Raw genomic sequence first — 20,302 nt, 5'->3', positions numbered from 1 at the left:
CGCGGACACACACGTCCACCTGCACATGACATGGTTTCCGGTGTGGGGTTTTTGGGACAACAATGTGTATTTTACCTCCCAAATGTGACAACCGTATGAGGGCGGGTGGTTGAACAGTACTCATATCACAGACGGCTGAAAGGAGAGAACGCTGATGTTTAAATCTGTAATTTAACATGAAACAAATAATTTTTCATGGAAAAATGTCCTTTTAAATACAGTTTTTTTAAAAGCATACTTTATGAAGCTTCTTAGGAAGTTCAGCTGACATTATTAGAAGTAAAGCAGACCCACTGACTTGCAGGCAATTTAAAAGAACACTTTTCTGGAATCACGATGACACCATCGCTGTGCAAACTGCAACAGCGCGTTAACCTGTAAAATGATTCCCAGATGAACATCCAGAGAAAAGTGAAATGAAAATAGAGCTGATAAATCTAGACACTTGATGATTCAAAAAATATAAATCTTAACCCTGGCACCAAGTTTAAAACCGTCAGCATCCACGACGATCATCTTCTTTAGGGCACGTTTCCAGCAGCCTGACTTGTACTGTTTCTCAGGGGTGGTTACGGACAATTCAGCGAGTGCGGTGAGCACAGCCTCGCTTTGGGTCATGATCAACAGCGACCCTGCAGCCTGCAGACAGGCCCTAGCTCCTCCGTAAATGCGGAAATCATGCAGAGGTCTCTTACAGCAACAGCTAGGGCCCCGTCTCTGGGCGCCCCAGCAGCGAGCTCAGAGGGTCTCCGTGCGGCGTCCACAGTCAGCGGTGTCTTCTCTAAGCAGCAGGAGAGGGTCTCCAGTCTCACGACTGGTCAGGATGACTTCCAAAATGGGTGACAGGCATAGCTGACCAGCGTCTCCTGCAGGACAGTTCCCTGTTCATCTTAATCCTTCTCGACTTTCTGCCTAGAGAGGGCTGCCTTTACCACTTGTGACCACTGGCCGTGCATATTCTACGAAATCATCTATAAGAACAGGCCATGCTCCTGAAGGAAAGCTAATAGATTTTTAAAAAAAATCAATGACTTAGAGCAATATTTTTATATTCAAAGCATTTTTTCACAATCCAACGTTTATATTTCAAGAACTCAAATGATTTTAACTTTCTATAGCCTGTGCTCCACTTAAAGAATCGGCTAAAGTGACCCTCTTCTGCTCTAGCCAGACCAGAGTTGGCAAGTGCTGGTGTGCTTGTGTGGACCCGGCCCTGTGAGGACCGCCCACCCTTGACCCCGCCGGGAACGTGCACGGTCACTTCCTGGCCGGGTAGAGGGAGCTGACGGTGGGCGGGGCCGGGGGGGGTGGGCATCCTTCCCTAACGGGGCAGCGCCCACAGCTCAGAAGGCAGGCAAACGCTCCCCGAGTCCTGAAATGTTTGGGGTGGGGGCCTCAGCAGGCGTGATCGTGCTCAGGTGAGTAAATGGAGGCTGCACTCTTCCGTGAGCTTCGGCGGTGCGATGGAATAGCCGCTGCAGCCACACGCGGGGCAGTGGGCCCCAGTGACTGTCCTGCTTGAGGTCTGCCTCAGGGCCTCTGCACATCCACTCTGAAATGCTTTAGCTCAGACAACTGTCTTCCTGACTTGAACTAAATATGAAGCTGTATTTTCTTTTGTGCGATTTACAAGACATAATAAACTGACTACCGGTCACTATGCTCACCAACCCCGTCTCCGGACGGGGTCGGGCCAGGAGTCAGCAGGTGCCGTCCGCCCCGGGGCCTGCGCGGCCGTCACTGACCCGTGGTCCGGGGGCAGAGACGTGTGCGCCCGCGTCAGTGCCTTTGGCATCGCCTGAAGTCCGACTGCTTCTCGTACCTTCTTCATCATAGCTGGACATGTCATCTGCAATCATATTTCCAAAATCCAGCAGAAGGTTCCAAGTGTTCCTTGGGATTGATCTTTTGCGATGCTCCTAATACACAAGAGAAAAAACCCACCAGACTTACGATACAGACGTAGCTCTCAGGTGTTCTACTGGCCTGGTAATCTCAGAACAGAATTTGATAGGGAATAAGTACCGGAGCAATATTGTCCAAAGTTAAAATAATAATAGCGCTTCGGGTAAACGTTAAGAGTTACATCATGCTAATGTGCAGATGCAGAAAGCAGACTTATTTAAAGACAAATTAAAATAAAACTTTAAAAACACAAAAATTATAAACTTTTCTTTCAAATCGACAGGCAGCACTTTTTAATCTCTTCACCTAACCCCCAAACCAATTCAGAAACAGTGCAGGCAAGTAGTATTTTGATACATTTATTTTCCTAAATACCAGGGAGTTCTCTGAAGTGGGATGGGACACTTTTCTGGAAACGTCTCTGCTCCTCGGCACTTCAGGTGCAGCAAGCACGTGCAGGACACCCGCCCGCGGCTGAAGGGGCGGCCCGGCCCCGGCCTGGCCCCCTTTATCTCCCAGAGGCTCCCAGCTGATAAGGCAGCAGGTGCTGCTGTGGGCCCGTCTGCACACGTCACACGCACACGATTCACAGACGGCTCACGAGCTCGCCTCACACCTCAGAACACGCGCGTAACCGGCACAGCACGCGTGCTCTTCTGCACCTGCCGTCCCGCGTGAGCCCCACGTCCCTCCGCTGCGTGGCGTTCTGGGGTCCTTCCCCAGGCTGCTCCAGGAGGGCCTTCCCACACAGCCCCCACCCCGCCACCCAGTGGAAGGGCTGCTCCTCGCGTGCGGGGGGGGGCCTGAGCAGGACAGCCCGGCCCCCTCCCGAGGTCAGGGCGGCCCGCACCCTGCACCCTCCTCGCAGCCGCAGCCGAGACCCCGCCCCGAAGGACCCGCTCCCCCCGGGACCAGCTGAGCCTTCCACACCTCCCGAGCGATGCACAAGACATCCAGGAGTAGTCCCAGCCCGTGAACACAGCTGGGGGGGGCCCAGTGGTGGACAGTCCAGAGGAGGCGGCCTCGGAGCAGCCGGGTCAGAGCCCCTGGGCGCCGCTTTCAGCTGGTGGCAGAGCGTGGCCGCGGGTCGGCTCCTTGGTGACCTCTGCGCGAGACCCTGGCTCCACAGTGCCCGCGGACAAGCCATCAGTTAGTACGGACGGCCACCGCACCCACTGACCCCTCACGCGGGGCCCCGGCAAGCAGGGAGACACTTACCAACAAAAAGATGTTCCAAAGATCTAAAAACTTAAGGCTTCCGGATAATACCAAATTCCAATATGCGACGGCCACTTCTAAGTCTGGCAAGAAAGAGAAGGAGCAGTTAGTGAACCCCAGTTTCTTCTTCCGCAGCACAGTGATTACTTCTCAGCACGCTGGTATTCACCCACTCAGTAACGATCAGCCGTCTTACCTCGGAGTGCCATGAGGGCTAATGCTCACAGAAGTGTTCCTGAAGTTGTGTGTGATCTAATTTTGTAACTCTGGGGAAATGTCTTTTAAAAAGGATTTGTTGGGAATTCCCTGGCCGTCCAGTGGTTAGGACTTGACACTTTCACTGCGGTGGCCCAGGTTCAATCCCTAGTCAGGGAACTAAGATCCTGCAAGCCACGCAGCACAGCCAAAAAAAAAAAAAAAAAAAAAGGATTTGTGTACTATGTTATTTGGACATGTAAATAAGTATCCCCTAATTAAACCATTTCAAAGACTCTCATTTTCTTACGTATTGGGCTTTCTTGAAAACTGAACCGACCTGGATACCATTGACACAGATCATTTATTTTTAAAAAATAGCCCAATGCACTTTCTAAGTGATGAACTACAAGTTAAAAACTCATTTAGAAAGGAAGGGACACAGTGCTTTCCAAATAGACCTGCCTTGCCACTTAAGAACTAAAACAGAATCTGATTCAAAAGTCGATCATATAAGTACTATAAAGACTTGGAACTTCTTGGGACTTCCCTGGTGGCGCAGTGGTTAAGAATCTGCCTGCCAATGCAGGGGACATGGGTTTGAGCCCTGGTCCGGGAAGATCCCACATGCCTCGGAGCAACTAAGCCCATGCGCCACAACTACTGAGCCTGTGCTCTAGAGTCCACGAGCCACAACTACCGAGCCCACGTGTCACAACTACTGAAGCCCGCGTGCCTGGAGCCTGTGCTCCACAACAAGAGAAGCCACCCGATGAGAAGCCCGCGTATCACAACGAAGAGTAGCCCCTGCTCGCCGCAACTAGAGAAAGCCCGTGCAGCAATGAAGACCCAATGCAGCCAAAAATAAATAAATAAATACATTTATTAAAAAAAAAAAACAAGCTTTAAAAAAAAAGACTTGGAATTTCTTAAAGTCAAGAAAAATAAGCATGTTTATTTGGTCACTAGTCAAAGTCAACGTCCTCATTTTTCATTTTTCTTTGGCTGGAAGGTAGCGATGATTTCACAACTTCTATACAAACCGACGCTGTGGGGATCGATCATAAGATGGTGTCTTAACGCAACACGAACGCCGTTTCAGGGCTGCAGTAGAGGATGCTCCCCGACCCACCGTGTTTGGAATACAGACTCATTCTCTGCTCACTGCAAGGTTAGCACTGATTTCTTTCTATATGATTGATACACAAGTACATCAAGGGGCTGAGAAGGTTACGTCCTAAAGCTGACAACCTTGAACCATGTCGGCTAGCGCTCATCACTTTCAGATGATCAAACAGGCATACTGCAATAACGCTTACGTGTGCACACCAGTTAGAGTAATACGAAAAGCTGATGAATAAACATTTAAGGTAACAAATTCCTTTAAATGCAAAATACTCAACTAACCACTTTTCAGATTTTTACCTAAATCTGGTTTGGTCCCACCTGGACAAAAACTATTAAAGCTGGAGCTCTGACCTGAGATTTCCAGGGTCCATCGCTAGCGTTGGATGAGCAAAAGAAATATATGAGTAGCAGCCAACTTTAAATAAAGTGCCTCTGTTCCCTATGTGTTTAAAGTGCGTGAGATGTTCTCAGCCTGAAATGACCTGGAGTCTTAATCAGAAAGAAAGCAACGGTCAGAAAATTTCAGGAGCTGGTAGAAGGGAAGGCTGGCTGGACCTTACCTATGGGGCCCTCGGCATTTACGCCTAGACGATTAGTCCCGTCCTGCTAAGTCTACATCCTTATCACTTAGGAAATCTATACTCAACGCATCTTAATGATGAAAAGTGTCACATTGAGAAATGGAGGTAAACCTGGGGAAGAAAGAAAAATAAGTTTTTTGGCAGACATTAAATCTAGTTACTTTTAGGTTCGTTTGGTCCTAGAAACCCTTCTTATAAAGTTCCCGATTTGTATGTTTGCAAACCACACAACTAAATTAGAAGTGTGCATTTTCAGAGACCTAGCATCACTTACGTAAACACGCTGAGTGCTGTCCTGATGGACTTGGCCATTTGCAAAATAACAACAAAACTCAAAATTACAGAACTTGAGAGCTGAAATCAAGAATAAAAGCTACTCCAGTGACCATAAAAGGAATCTTCATAGCACCTATTTTCTTTCCAATAACCTCTGAAAAATCCTACCTCCTGAGTAAGAAAATGTTTAGAAGGTACTCCTACTTAAAATTTTTATCTGTGATACTCCCTTTAGAATTAGATCATAAAGATGTTCCTTCTGTCTGCCTGCTAATGCAGGGGACACGGGTTCGAGCCCTGGTCTGGGAAGATCCCACATGCCGCGGAGCAACTGGGCCCGTGAGCCACAACTACTGAGCCTGCGCGTCTGGAGCCTGTGCTCTGCAACAAGAGAGGCCGCGATAGTGAGAGGCCCGTGCACCACGATGAAGAGTGGCCCCCGCTTGCCGCAACTAGAGAAAGCCCTCGCACAGAAACGAAGACCCAACACAGCCAAAAATAAATAAATAAATAAATTAAAAAAAAGATGTTCCTTCTGTCAAAAAAGGGTCTTTGGGCCGATGTAAAAATTAGCTAATAATCATGAAACTTCACTTCCTCAAAAATTATGATTTTTCAAAGTCAACTGATTCCAGACTCTAGCCAGTATAAAACCATGCTAAGCTTCTTACATCAAAACACGGAGTCAAGGAGCTTTATCTCCTCTTTTAGCCTATCAGTTAAGCACAGGTTAAGGAATCATCACACACAAAACAATACAGCACATGTACATCTTAACACACACATAAGCAGACACACAAACCTGAAGGAAAGGAAGGGTTCATCTGTGGGTTTTTTGTTTTTGATTACCCCTTTCCACTGCTGTCCATGCTTTTTCTAGGAATTATAGGAACACTTGTATCAATCTCTTTAATTTATATTTAACCCTTCAGAGGACAGACCATGTAATATACTTTGGAAATTGTAAAATCAATTGTTCCATTTGGGGTTCGCAGCCATAAAATTACTCGTCTTGCTTTATTTTTTTAAAAAAGCCCTCAAAAAACCTTATAAATGTTCGGGTATCTAATCATTTTCCTGTAGAGGCTATTATTTTCTTTAATACAATTTTATATTCCTTCAATTAGTCTCACGAAGCAAAGAAAAAAATCAGTAACTGTTCTAATTCTCTAGTGAATGATTTTTTAAAATAAATTTAATTTAAAAATTTATTTATTTATTTATTTTTGGCTGCATTGGGTCTTCGCTGCTGCATGTGGGCTTTTCTCTAGTTGCGGTGAGTGGGGACTAATCTTTGCTGAGGTGCATGGGCTTCTCATCGCGGTGGCTTTTCTTGCTGCGGAGCACGGGCTCTAGGCGCGTGGGCTTCAGTAGTTGTGGTGCGTGGGCTCAGTAGTTGTGGCTCGCGGGCTCTACAGCGCAGGCTCAGTAGTTGTGGCGCACGGGCTTAGTTGCTCCATGGCGTGTGGGATCTTCCTGGACCAGGGCTCGAACCCATGTCCTCTGCATTGGCAGGCAGATTCTTAACCAGTGTGCCACCAGGGAAGTCCTTAGTGAATGATTTTTGATAAACATGTTATTTAAGTGTCTATAGGCATAAAAATAAATAAGACAATGATTATTTTCTCAGTAAAGGAATTACAGGATAACTATAAATTTCACCTTTTGTGCTGCCTGATGCTACGGCAGATCTATTTAAAATAGAGGCTAACATACTAGGCTCCGTATTGCAAAAGTGTTTCAAAATACTCCATACCCTCATACTGAATTTCTTTGAAATTATTCATGCAGAAAGTAAATTTTTAAACTTTAAATTAGGTAATTAATTTAGACTAATTGTCACGCAGCACTCCACTGTATTCATATTTTATAACTTCTATGTGCTACTGATGGTAAATGTTTTGGCTGTTTCTTGTTTTCTGGTCACAAAGAACGTTGCTAAAAGGTTTCTGTACATGGATCCTGGCACACAAGTGAATGTGTTGAGGCAGACACCCACCCATGATTTCATGAGTCTTGTTAAACAGTCCTCCAAGCTGACTGCCCACCAGCGCTGTTCTGGAGCTGTCCTGGAAGAGTGTGTTGTGTATTCTAATTTGCACACTGCCATGAATGAGGCTGAGCGCCTGCTTGTATTTTCACTGGCCATATGGAACGCATCTTTCGTGAAGGGCTTGGTCAAGTCTCTTGCCCATTCTCAATTAGGTTATCTTTTTCTTGTTGTTCTGTGGGAATTCTCTACGTATCAGGGACACAGGCCTTTGTCAGTTGAGTATCTCATGGCCCCCACCCCTCACGTGGATGCCTCTTCACTTCTCGATGCTGTTTCTTGGTCAGAAGTTCTTATTTTAGCGTAGTACACTCTACAGTCTTCTCTACAGTGATTTTTCATGCGTTTTACAACCTGCCCTACTGCATGGCCATAAGGATATTCTCCTCCATTATTTTCTAAAGGTTTCTGCCTTCAGCCTTTCACACTGAGATCTACAACCCACTTGACCTGACTTTCATGTATGGTGTGAGGCAGAGATCAAGATGCATTTTTTTCCATACGGCTAGATAATTCTCCCAGGACCATTTACTGAAAAGCTGTCCCTTCTCCACTTCTCCAAAGGGCCACCTTCCCCATAAATCAAGTGTTCCTGTAAACATGGATTTGTTTCTGGGCTCTCCATTCTGCTCCACTGGCCTATTCATCTAATCTGGCCCCCAATGCCGTGTACTCTTAACTTCTGTAGCTTGAAAAGTCCCATGTTATGCACTGAGATAATATCCACCCCCTCACTTCTCTGTTACTGTGATAAATTACATTGATCAACTTTGTAATGTTAAAAAAATCTTGCATTCCTGGACTACGACAAACTTTGTCATGACAAATTATCCTGGTTTTTTGGTTGATTTGTTTTGGGGGCTTAATTTATTTTGCTGAAAATCTGTTTAGGATTTTTGGATCTTATGTTCATCATATGCCATCTTTTGATTCTTATGACTGAGAGTGGCCTATAATTTTCCATTCTCAAAATGTCCTCTCTAGGTCTTATTATCTAGGTTGTACTGGCCTCAAAATATATTGCGGAGTGTTTCTTCCTGTACTATTCTCTGGAAGAGGTGGTGTGAAATTGGTGCTATTCTCTTTATTAAAAGCTTGGTAGGATGTGCCAGTGAACCAATTCTGGCCAAGAGTTTTCTCTCTGAAAAGATTTTAAATTATGTGTTCAGATTCTGTAAGAGTTATGGAACTATTTCTTCATGTGCCCATTTCAGTAAGTTGTCATTTTTAAAAGAACTTCTCTGTTTCATTCAGGTTTTCAAATTTACTAACATAAAGTTGTTCATAATACTCTCGCCCTTTAATCTGTAGGGTCTATAGTGATGTCCCCCTTTCATTCTATGTTGGTTATTTGTTATTCATTACTTTATAAGTGTTCACATAACAAGCTTTTGGCTTTACAAATCCTTTCTACTTACAACTTTTTTTTTTTTAAATTGATTGATTGATTGATTGATTTTTGGCTGTGTTGGGTCTTCGTTTCTGTGCGAGGGCTTTCTCTAGTTGCGGCAAGTGGGGGCCACTCTTCATTGTGGTGCGCGGGCCTCTCACTATCATGGCCTCTCTTGTTGCGGGGCACAGGCTCCAGATGCACAGGCTCAGTAGTTGTGGCTCACGGGCCTAGTTGCTCCGCGGCATGTGGGATCTTCCCAGACCAGGGCTCGCACCCCGTGTCCCCTGCATTGGCAGGCGGATTCTTAACCACTGTGCCACCAGGGAAGCCCTAAAAGCATCTTTTTTTTTTTTTTAAATTTATTTATTTATTTATTTATTTAATTTTATGGCTGTGTTGGGTCTTCGTTTCTGTGCGAGGGCTTTCTCTAGTTGTGGCAAGCGGGGACCACTCTTCATCGCGGTGCGCGGGCCTCTCACTATTGCGGCCTCTCTTGTTGTGGAGCACAGGCTCCAGACACGCAGGCTCAGTAATTGTGGCTCACGGACCCAGTTGCTCCGCGGCATGTGGGATCTTCCCAGACCAGGGCTCGAACCCGTGTCCCCTGCATTGGCAGGCAGATTCTCAACCACTGCGCCACCAGGGAAGCCCTAAAAGCATCTTTTGATAAGCAGAAGTTTTTAACTTTGATGGAGTCCGATTTATCAATTTTTTCCTTATGGCTAGTGCATTTTATGTCTTCCCTGAAAAAGTGTTGCTTAACCCAAGATTACAAAGATGATAGTCTCTTCATGTTTTGTCTAAAACTTTCTGGTTGTCAGTATCTTGTCCAGGCGTACAATCTAGCCCCAATTAATTTTTATATATGATATGAAAGAGGGACTGAGGTTAAATTTTTTCACCTTTACCCAGTTGTTTCAGCATCATTTGTTGAAAAGGCTCTTTTTTCCCCATTGAAATAATAAAAGCTGACTAACAATCTTGCAGTAGATGAACAAAGTAGGAAGACTTTACTAATTCATTTCAAGACTTACTCTAAGGCTACAGCAATTAAGAATATGTGGTGTTGGGTTAAAGACAGATAAAAAGACCCATGGAATTCAACAGAGAAGATCCACACGGACAGTTTTTTGTTTTTAAAAAGATGTCAAGGTATTCCATAAAGTTTATTCAGTTTACCTAAGAATCCTCCAGCCCCCAAAGAAAGGATGTAGAATTAACTGTTAAAGGCAGGTATTCCAACCACAGTCAGGAGTTAACAGCCAGGAAAACATGTGATGAAGTCATAACAGAGCAGACACCAAAACCAAAGTATTTTTAGAGGTTAGTGCTATTTAGACTAGAAGCAAAGTCCTTCACATCTCTAAAAACATAGGTTATCTCCACAATATAGTTCACTAATACATTCATAATACTTTTAATATTTTGAAAAATAGTTTCACCTTTAACTGCTCCATGAGGTGTACAGAGAGAGCAGTCCACCAACCACCATTAACCTGTAAGCTAAAGTTATCTTCTGTATACTCCAGATAAGAGGGCGTGAGATTATCTAAAACATTTTGGGAAGATTCACTCTCAAAATCTTTAAAATATATTTTTTAAGTTATGATACTTCATAGGATAATAGGAATTTAAAAATTTTACTTGTATAGCATATTTCTAGACAATGTCTAAGAAATGCCATTAATTGTCTCTATAAGAAGCACTTGTTTCCAAAATGGCCCATTTTGGGGAGATTTTAACAGGTGGGACAACTTGTAGTCCAATGCCAATGGAACACTTCTTTAAGAGGTCTTTCCTATTCTAAAACTACTGGTAACTCATCTAGGCTTTCCTAGGTGAAAAGAATGCCGAACACATATGCTGTTACAAATTGTTACAATCATACCTTTTGTTTGGTTGGTTTTATTCAACTACCAGGAATGTGGTAAGATATTAGAAATAAAGTCTCATAGAGATTAACATCACAACAGACACAGGGGTTTAGTGAAAACAAGCACGCTGTCCGCCCAGCCTTAGAACATGTTTACCTAAGGCTTTTGAGCTCCTTCGGGAGCTAAAAATAAGTGAGTTTAAGTTGTCAACACTGAGATATCAGAGTAGCAGCAAGTCAGCAAGTCAGCTTTTACACACCTCCTGAAACAGTTCAATAAGCTTAGTGATTAGAAGGTGTTTATGTGCTTTCCTTTACCTCTCCGACTCATCCAGCAAGTAAGAAACATGTTAAGGTATGAATGACGCTTTTATCCCAACCCTGTAGGTAGAACAGAGAGGTGTTACAAGCAAAAAGACAGAATGACATTTTATTAACGCTTAACACAACAAATTATACATGGAGCACACAGTATTATGAAATAAATAAAATGGCTGAAAACAAACAAACAAAAACACCTGGATATGTACTGTCAATTCAAAACTGGAAGGAAAAAAATTAAAAGGAGAAAGTGTTACAAAAGAAATTAATCTGAATAAAAACACTGAACAAAACTTTAACTGGAATTTCAAAGAAAACCAAAGGTTTAATAGTACAAATGCATAAGAAATTTGTAAAACAGTCAAAGGACATAAATTGATATGAAGTTTACAGGTTGCTGAAACATAATTAATGTTGAAAGTATTTTCCTTTCTGAAAAAGTTTAAACTGAGACCAATTTACTTACCCAAGCTCTGTCATGCCATCTACAAATTCCTTTTTGCTAAATTCACATAGAGTCGTGACCCTGAATTTCCAGCTATACCCAAAACAGTGATACTGGCAGGATCTACACTTAAATCACCACAAAACTTTTGAATTCCATCAATTCCAATTTTATTTTCATCTTGTGGGTCTATAGTTAAAATTAAGGGAAAAAGAAGTTAAAAATTTGGATATTTTGAAAAGCATTACTAAAATGGGTGGTAAGAATCATACCTCTACTACATAGTTCTGGCAAGTGTGTTTCAAATACATCAATCAATGCACTGCAATTTTCTACCATATGTGAAATAAATAGCAACAAATAATGATTTATCCAGAAAATACTCTTTATTTTTAAAATCTAGGTTCCTGGGTATTTAGGGGGGAAAAAAATCATTGAAACTTCTTTGAAGACTTCATCATTAAGAAAAAATTAATTAATCTCCCTAAATTAAAATAAAATTTCAAGTTTACAGAATTTTACCTTGCCCAAAGGTAAACTGCTACGAAAAACACTGTAAAGTATTCAAAATATTTTAAGTTTTTATCACCACCTTGTCAAAGCAAAAGAAAGATGTTTTTCTTTTAAAAGTGATTTCATTTGCTATAGTGCTAATACTACTGCACAATACTTATTTTTCAGTCATTTAGTTTATGCACCCACATTTAACAGCTTAGAAATTCAGGCTCCCCACCCCGGCCCCCGGCAATTTCTAGTTTAGAAATAAAATTAAGGAACTTAGCATTTCTCCATGGGAAAATCAAACCGTGAAATCCATTAAAAGAATGAGCAAGGCCTCACCAAGCGAGGTCCTGTGACCTCAGCCTGTGTCTCCTGACCGGCATCACAATGACAGCCCACCTGCTGCCGTAGAAGGTGCGAGAAGCAGGCCTGCAGCACCTTCCCGCAAAGGAAGGTTAAGTGCAACAAACTCTTCTTCCATCACACAAGATCGAACTCTTAAGTGCTCAACGCCACATTTATATATACATATGTTGTTACCAAAGAAGAACTGCTGACCTACCTTAAATGCGCAAAATCACACAGACCCTTCCAGCTCTACGCTCCTGTGTCGGTGAGAACCTGCCGCTGTGGGCTCATAGGACAGAGATTCCCACACACCTCCTGACTCAAGCCTGTGCTCCTAACACGACAGACCTTCAGGATAACAGAAAAATGGGTCTACGATGCCCTCACCTAATAACTGTCCTGATAAACTTCATATACAATAATTTTGAATGCTTTAAAGTAGTTTGGAAGCACTCATTCATTTGTATACATTGTGTAACAACGGTTGTTCTATTTGTCAACAGTCTTTGAACTATACATCTATTTTTAGGGCCCAAAATGATTGTACCATATGTCTACTTTAAATGACTAGAATTGCATGAATAAAATTAAATGATAAGGGATGAAGCTTAAAGACTAAAGATAATGTTCACATAAAAATATTTTTCCAAAGGCAGCTGCACATATCTGAATAACTTTTAAAATCTGCATAGCATATGACTTACAAAATTAGCTCAGTAATTAACTTAGCCAAAAAAATTTAAAGCACACTGAAAACAATGTTCATTTTTGCAGAACTACAACAAGTACAAATCTGTTTTTTAAACCACAGAACATGTTTCTGAACCAAGATTTTTTTTTTAAAAAAAAAAGGAATGCAATTTTCAATTGATTTTTTGGATCTAAATAGACAGGTTATACACAGTACTTTCAAAAGTAAAAAATGAAAATAATAAATAAACAAGAACTTAAAGCCAAGGGAGTTACTCTGTTTGTGTTAATACTTGTTTAAATGAGGGATTTTATTTTTTAAGTTTTGGAAAGATAAGATTAACCTTAGAAACTGCTAGGAAAAAAAACAATCAGCTCTTGAGTCGTTGCCGCCGCTCCCATTACAGCACAGACCCGACATCTGAGGTGGACCTTAAAGCCTGCTGAGCAGTCCGGATCTAAACGGACTTATCACGCAGACTTATTTCTGCAGCATGACTGTATTCTGATAGGGAAAGCTCCATTCTAAGTGCCAATTTCAATAAAAATAACAACTGTCCCCAACTGACAACACAAAGGTTTTTTTGCCAAGAGTTTTTTCAAAAGCTTCTGCAGCTGGAGCTGCTCCAGGGCTCCAACACCAGCACACGGCGTCCTGTACCCTCACGTCAGAATTACTCTTACGATTTGGTATTGTTGTGAAACGGCCTTCTCACCACGTATTCCTGCCTACGTGGAAGTGCTGGGGAAAAGCACTGTCTTAACGAGTGTAGCCACCTGGCCTGGACACCAGGCCTCCGAGCAGTGACCGCCCGCAGCTGACCGGGGGCACACGAGCCTCCGCCCAGGCCACGCGCAGGAGGGCTCACTGCTCATCAGTCATCAGACCCCACGCGTCTCGTCCCAGCCCAGCCTCGCACCATCAGCAGCCACGGTCCCACTTAGACTGACTGAATTGTGCAGCTGAACATCTGCACGGGAAGGAATGCAAGTCGGGGGCCCTGGGACGCAGCACGGAGACTCCAGAACAGCCACCCTGCTCCCTGGAGACGGACGCAGTCGCCACTGCGCCCCTTACCTTTGTACCTGTTATACAGCGGCTCCAGCTTCTTCCTGACGGCGGAGGTTCTCGTGGAGTCCTTGTGGAACGAGGCCGGGTTCTGGAGGAAGCTGTCCGTGGCGCGTCCAGTTTCCACTCCCTTTGGGCTAAGTAGTGGATGGCAGTTCTCTCACCAGCCTGAGTGAATGCCATGAGCTGGTGGATCTTGTCCTTCTGAGATGATTTAAGCTTATGCCGTGGGAAGCAAAAGAAGCAGGAAAGCCAATGAGGCCAGTCCAGAGAGCTGTTTCAGCTCTATCACTAACGCCTATATTGTAACTGGACTTAATTTTTCCTTGGGCGACTGGACTTCACTTCAGAATTACAGGAAGACAAAGCCTTGTTCTTCATCAGTTAAAAAGACTGCACAGCCTTCTGAAAATTCAAATGACAGCATCTACACAGTAATAAATATACAAAGTCTAATCTCCCCCAAATTAGAAGAATCAATGTTTTATACAAAACACATTTTGATCTCTATCTGGTTCACTTTGCATGAAGTAGGATGTTAATTATTTTCTAAGTCTCAGTGAAATCCCTCTTTATAACACATATGTACCCTCTGATGAAATGTGGCTAACCCGAGGCCTGACCACATCACCACAGCCCACCTTTGGGTCCTCCTTGGCTTCAATTAATTTCAGGCCCTAATGACCAGGAGGAGGACCTCATGGTTGGAAACATGATTATTTTAATATTTTCTCCGTTTAAAATTAGCAGAACACTGATGAAAACACACATAACAAAGAATTGTGTGAAAAATAACTTATACAAGTTTCAAAAGCAGGCACAAAAAGCCTGTTATGATTAAATGAAGATGATACTAATAATGAGAATGCCTGTGTACATGAGACAGAAATAAGATGGAAAAATAGGGCAGAGGCTGTCGGTAGGTAGTAAATAACAAAACTGCCATGTAACAGGACTATATATAGTATATAATGAAACCAAATAGCATTTTAATGTTTCCAGGTATTGGACGGTTAAGGTTTTATTTATCCAAGGCAGCCTGATGAAAACAACAGCAGAAATGACAGTCATTCACTAATTTCTGTAAATCAAAACAGACTCTATAATCTACTGGGTGCTAATACTTTAAAAGACACTTTACACAATAATATGATAAGGGGAAAAGTTTTACTTAAAATGATTTATACTCATTCTTGTTCAAAAAAAAGATGAGTTTATAGAAGCACACAGAATAAATGATAACTTACAGAAATGTGTAACTGGAAAACAAGATGTAGATGAGGAAATCAAGAAGAGGAAATAAGGAAAATAAGAAAGTCAGAGATAAGACACAGACACGCATACCATATATGAGTTGAAAGTGAGCTGAAAATTAGGCTCTGAGCTTCTCAGTTGCCAACGTAAAGAAGAGAAGAGGATTAGTTAGGAAAATCTGTTTCCATGAGATGTAAAGACCCACCCGTGGCCCAAAAGTGGCCCAGCTCCTCCTGGCGCTGAAACTGGAAGGCAGTGGAGACATGAAGTGTCCCCTTTGTACCAGACCAGCTCCTCACCAAATGCCACCAGGAAACAGCAGAGCAAGCTTGCAAAGCGTTTTGCTAAGGCCTCCCTCAGTGCCTGCTGGTGCCGGAACAGCAGAGGACAACCGACCAGGGGTTACGCCACTGCAGTCCACACACACTGCTCCCCAAGTGTGGCTGGGGACCCCGGGGGCCCAAGACCTTTCAGGGGTTCCGCGGTCACAAAAGTATCTCCAAATGCCTCCAAGCCATTACCCACCTTTCTCACTCTCATTGGTGTATAGCAGAGGCTTCCAGAGGCTGCCTGACTGGTGACATCACAACAGACTGAACACAGAAGATTGGAGAACCTAACTTTGATTAAAGATGTTTGCAAAAATGTAATGTGAATATATAACGGGTTTACTATTGTTATTTTTGAACACAGATATTTTTAAACTTTCCATTTTAATGTCTAATATGGTAAATACCAATGGCTACAATCCCAATAATTTTTTAAAGTGTATAGGGGGCCTGGGACTTAGAAGTTTGAGAAACACTGATCTAAGTAACCCAGGGAATTAATATTTTGGCTACTTAGAACAATGACTGTTGATCATTTGGGGTCCTGGGTCCCTTTTGGAATCTGATGACAGCACGGATCCTTTCTCCCGGAAAACGTATGTGGTACACAGGTGGGCATATGGTTTGGCACAGAAATTCAGGGTTTTCACGGACCTTTTAGGACCATCCTGGCTTCTCAGAGGCTGGGGGAAGGTGGAACTAGGGCTAAGAACCCCGGAGCTAGGGCAGGAGGTGCTGGTCTCTGCCGCAGTGAGAGCACCACGCAGAGAGGCGGGCGAACTGTGCCCCACGCGGCTGCATTTACAAACCCGCAGCTACCCTGCGACTGCAGCCTAAGGTCCGGGTTCCGGGGGCACACGTAGAGTGCATATTCTCTACATTATTTCCTGAAATTGAGCCTTTGAGAAAAACCAAAGAGTTAAAGGTTCTATTCTCTGGGAAGATTAAATTTAGCTCAGTGCGGTCAGATCCCAAATGCTTTGACAGTAAACTGACAAAAGACAATGCTGGCATCTTTGATGACACCGATGGCTTCCCCAAGGGAGGTGGGCAAAGCCAAGGCTTACCTCAGACACCTTAAGACAGTGACATGTGTTCGACCCCAAGATGGTGCACCGTTCAGAACAACCATGACATGTTTACTACGGAAACTGCCATCAATGCTAGATTTTAACGTTCTGTCAGGCTTGTAAAGGCAGAATTCGGCACATACATACAATGAAATTCAGCCATAAAAAGTCATGAAGTACTGATATATGCTACGATATGGGTGGGCCTCGAAAACATTATGCTGAGCAAAGGAAGTCAGACACAAACGGTCACACACTGTGAGATTCCATTCACGTGAAACGTGCAGCACAGGCAAGTCCTGAGACGGAGGGTGGGCGGTGTGGCCAGGGGCTGGGGGAGGGAGGCGTGGGAGGGACTGCTGACAGGTGTGGGCCTTCCTTCGGGGGATGAAAATGTTCTGGAACTAGATAGACACAGGCAGTGGTAGCACAACGTGTGAAGGTCCTACGCACCACTGGACCGTACACTTCGAAACAGTTAACTTTATGTTATGTGATTTCACCTGAAAAAAATCCACCCTAGCACCCTGAGACTCTCCCAGATGAGCCAACAGAGCAACGTTTGCTCAGGTGACAACCATTCAGTTGGCAGATCCCCACCAAGGAGATGCTGCCCAGCACCTGGAAGACAGGACGAGGTCCCATCTCGAGGTCCTTCTCCTGACAGTAGCCTCCCGCAGCCCCTCCTAAACCGTGACCCAGCGGCTCTATGACAGCATAAAGGAGGACGCTTTCCAGGAAGCCCAGGCGGAGCGGGGCAGGAGTAGCACGTGGCCCAGGCCGCCCAGAGCGGTCTGAACTGTCACCGCGTGAGTTACAAAGCGGGGAGAAGTGCACATAGAGAATCAGTCTATTCCCGGTGGTAGGATCTGTCTATTCCAAGACAGATCCTGCCACCTGGAACCGCACAGTGGCACAAAGGCGCCGGTTCTGAATCAGCAACAGCGGCCGCGGGTCCAAGCCGAGCCCAGAGCAGGTCTCTGGCCAGGGTGAAAGGGGAGGGGACGGTCAATAAAGTTCCAGTGATTCAGTGTTACCCCTACAGTTGATTAAAACAATAACCAACAGCTAAATCTAAAGACTATATGTGCTTCCTGCCCAAAAGGGACAAAGAGATTCAAGTTGCAATTTGTAAAAAAAGGGACCTGACATAAAGCTTTCTAAAAAAAAAAAAAAAGCCTCATAAACTAAATATTTACCAGGGAAAGAAAGCTCTGGGTCTACTTAAGACTAAATCCATCTAAAATTAATAAAGGTCCATAACCTGGAAGGGCCACAGCCTGCCCTTCAAGCTCTGATGGCCTTCACTAAGGCTCACCACGCCAAGGAAATTAAAGTATTAACAGCAGCTTTTAAGGGAAGTGGGAGGGCTTTTTCTACATTTCTTTGTTTTACCCTGTTAAAATGTACAAAATTCTGAAATAAAAATCTGGACAATCCAGGAAAAACATCAGATAAATTCTCTACCTCTGGAAAAAGTCTCAAACATTTTAATTGTGACCTTGTAAAAAATCACTCATGTGATCTGGGCACCAAAACTGACCACATACAAAATGAAAATGTTATCCTTAAAATGCCCTTCCAGAGACACTGAATACAACAAAATCTCCTCTTAGGGTCAACTTACAAGGGGCCGCCAGGGCAACCACACTGACCCAGTTCGTGGCATCAATTCAGTCGCCTTGACGGTTTCAGGTACAGCAGGCGGGGGTGGTGCATGGAGTCACACCAAAGTGCCCCCTTTCACTCTCCTTCCTCTCCAACCTCTTCAGCAAGTCAGGCTCCTGCCCACCTAGCCCCTTCCCCTTAAGAGCTGGAGCTGTGGTCTCGCCGGCCAAGGCGGGCGCACTCGGCCGGGCAGTGCAGCTGCTGCCCCGGGGCCGGCACGAGCCTCCGGGCTGCACTGCTGACTGCCCGCTCCTGGTTTCTGGGATGACTTTCTCGGGCCCTCATGTTTCTCTGACCGGCGCTTCTCCATCTCCTTCTTGGCTGCTCTTCCCACCCAGAAGGTTTGTTCTCACGCCTCCCCTCTTCCTGGCACATTCCTCCTGCACCATCTCTCTCCGGCCTGAAAGCCCCTCCCCAGCCTCCCACTACCACGAGGACAAAGGCTGCCATTCCTCCCTGTGACCAGATGAGTGCCCCATCACAGCCTCCCACCCGCGGCTGCACCCTGGCTCTCTGGGCTCCGCGGGGCCCTCTTCCCATTCCTGTCCCTCCCACCCGCAGCGCCGCGCACATCTGGCTGCCCCACGCCCCACTCATTCTCGAGAGTTCAGCTCAGCTCACACCATGCTGCCGCGGCCAAGCCTTCACTGGCTGGTCATCTGACACCACACACCCCACCCTGCGGGTTCCTGGAACCGGTGCCTCTCCCTGGCACTTATCCCAGCTGTAATAACGCAGCTGCGTGTTCAGTGCCCGTCTCTCCTGCTGGGACATCGGCTCCATCAGTACCAAACCCACGTCTGCCTTGCTCAGCGTCGAAGCCCTGGCACCTTGCACACCACCTCGCTTGCACGCAGAAGCCACTGCATTTACTGAATGAACACTGAAACCCTTCAACTACCATGGTTTCCACGACGTTTCAAAGTAACTGTACGTTTCCAGAAAGCCCGCCCTCCCCTGGGCTCCAGATCTACGTCTCTAACCAACCAGACGATCCCGCTATCTCCCCCTCCTTACTGCATCATCCTTCCGCACAAACCTGCGCTTCCTTCTACAATCCCTATTTTGGTCAATACCGTGACCGTCTGCTCAGACGCCCCAGCCAGGGCCTGCAGAGCCCTTCCTCTCCTTTTCCTCCTTTTCTGAACGGCTCTGCAAAATTCCCCACCCTTCCCTCTTCTCATGCCCCTTGTTCCTACCGACAGACTCCGTTCAAATCTTCGCCTCTTCTTGCCGAGCTATTACCACCGCTTCCTAGCTGGCCTCCCCTACCCGCAGTCCTGACCCCCTCCCATCCAAGTTCTGTCCTCGGGACAAAAGGCGATCGCTTCGCACACACCCCTCCTTCTAAAACACCTTCCAGGCTCCCGCTCTCTCCTGGGAGACTCTGCTCTCCTCGGCGGGGAACGCGAAGCCCTGCTCGGGAGCCCTGCCATTCTCGACCCTGAAGTCCACGTTCCGGCCGCTCTGAACCACCGGCAAGGCTCAGGCGCGATCCGGTCCACCGCATCTCCCGGCAGGACGCCCGCCTGCCCGCAACGTCCTCCCTCCGGGGTCACCCGGCTGCTCGCGCTCCCGAGGAGGCAGTGCTCGGAGTCCCCGGCCCGCTCTGTGCCTCTGTCTCGTCAGGCAGCACCGCCGCACTTGGGTCACCGGTCCGGTCCCACCTGCGTGCTCCCCGCCGCGCCTGAGGACTCCGCGCCCGGCCCCGGGCCCCGACCGCCAGCCCCCGACCCACGACCTCCGACCCCAACCCTCGGCCCCAGCAGCGCCTCGCCGCCCCCCAGCCCCGGCTGCCCAGGAGCGGCCGAGAGGAAGGCGAGCCGCGGGCCACCTACCATTCTCCCCGCGCTCCCCAGCTTGTCGCCGGCCCCGGCCGTCTGCGCAGGCGCCCCGGCCCGGCCGCGCCATCCCCGTCCCCGTCCTCAGCCCCCGGGACACCCGCCCAGGGAGGCAGCGACAGGTCAGGCTAGGCCGGCGGGACTCCA

The 20,302-nt window shown here is 45.8% G+C and overlaps 1 protein-coding gene across 4 annotated transcripts; it reads right to left on the bottom strand.

Annotated features, from left to right (window-relative positions):
• Positions 1-320: 320 nt before the first annotated feature.
• DCUN1D2 (defective in cullin neddylation 1 domain containing 2) lies at positions 321-20,300 on the bottom strand. Of its 4 annotated transcripts, none has more exons than XR_009697500.1 (5): positions 20,153-20,300; positions 14,011-14,212; positions 10,880-11,000; positions 3,124-3,206; positions 321-1,919 (listed from the first exon to the last, which is right to left on the bottom strand). XR_009697500.1 is itself a non-coding variant. In XM_061170595.1 (5 exons), the coding sequence occupies exons 3-5, from the start codon at positions 10,966-10,968 to the stop codon at positions 2,516-2,518; spliced, it is 621 nt and encodes a 206-aa protein (XP_061026578.1). In that variant the 5' UTR covers positions 10,969-11,000; positions 14,003-14,212; positions 20,153-20,300; the 3' UTR covers positions 2,252-2,515. The 4 variants fall into 4 exon arrangements, 2 of the variants coding, with proteins under 2 accessions (XP_061026578.1, XP_061026577.1); XR_009697499.1 differs by lacking the exon at positions 321-1,919 and adding an exon at positions 2,252-3,026; XM_061170595.1 differs by lacking the exon at positions 321-1,919 and adding an exon at positions 2,252-3,022 and having other exon boundaries at positions 10,938-11,000; positions 14,003-14,212.
• Between the last annotated feature and the right edge of the window lie 2 nt (positions 20,301-20,302).

This window comes from Eubalaena glacialis, chromosome 16 (assembly GCF_028564815.1).
Source record: "Eubalaena glacialis isolate mEubGla1 chromosome 16, mEubGla1.1.hap2.+ XY, whole genome shotgun sequence".
Classification (NCBI taxonomy): domain Eukaryota; kingdom Metazoa; phylum Chordata; class Mammalia; order Artiodactyla; family Balaenidae; genus Eubalaena; species Eubalaena glacialis.
This window is presented reverse-complemented; position numbering and strand designations above follow the sequence as displayed.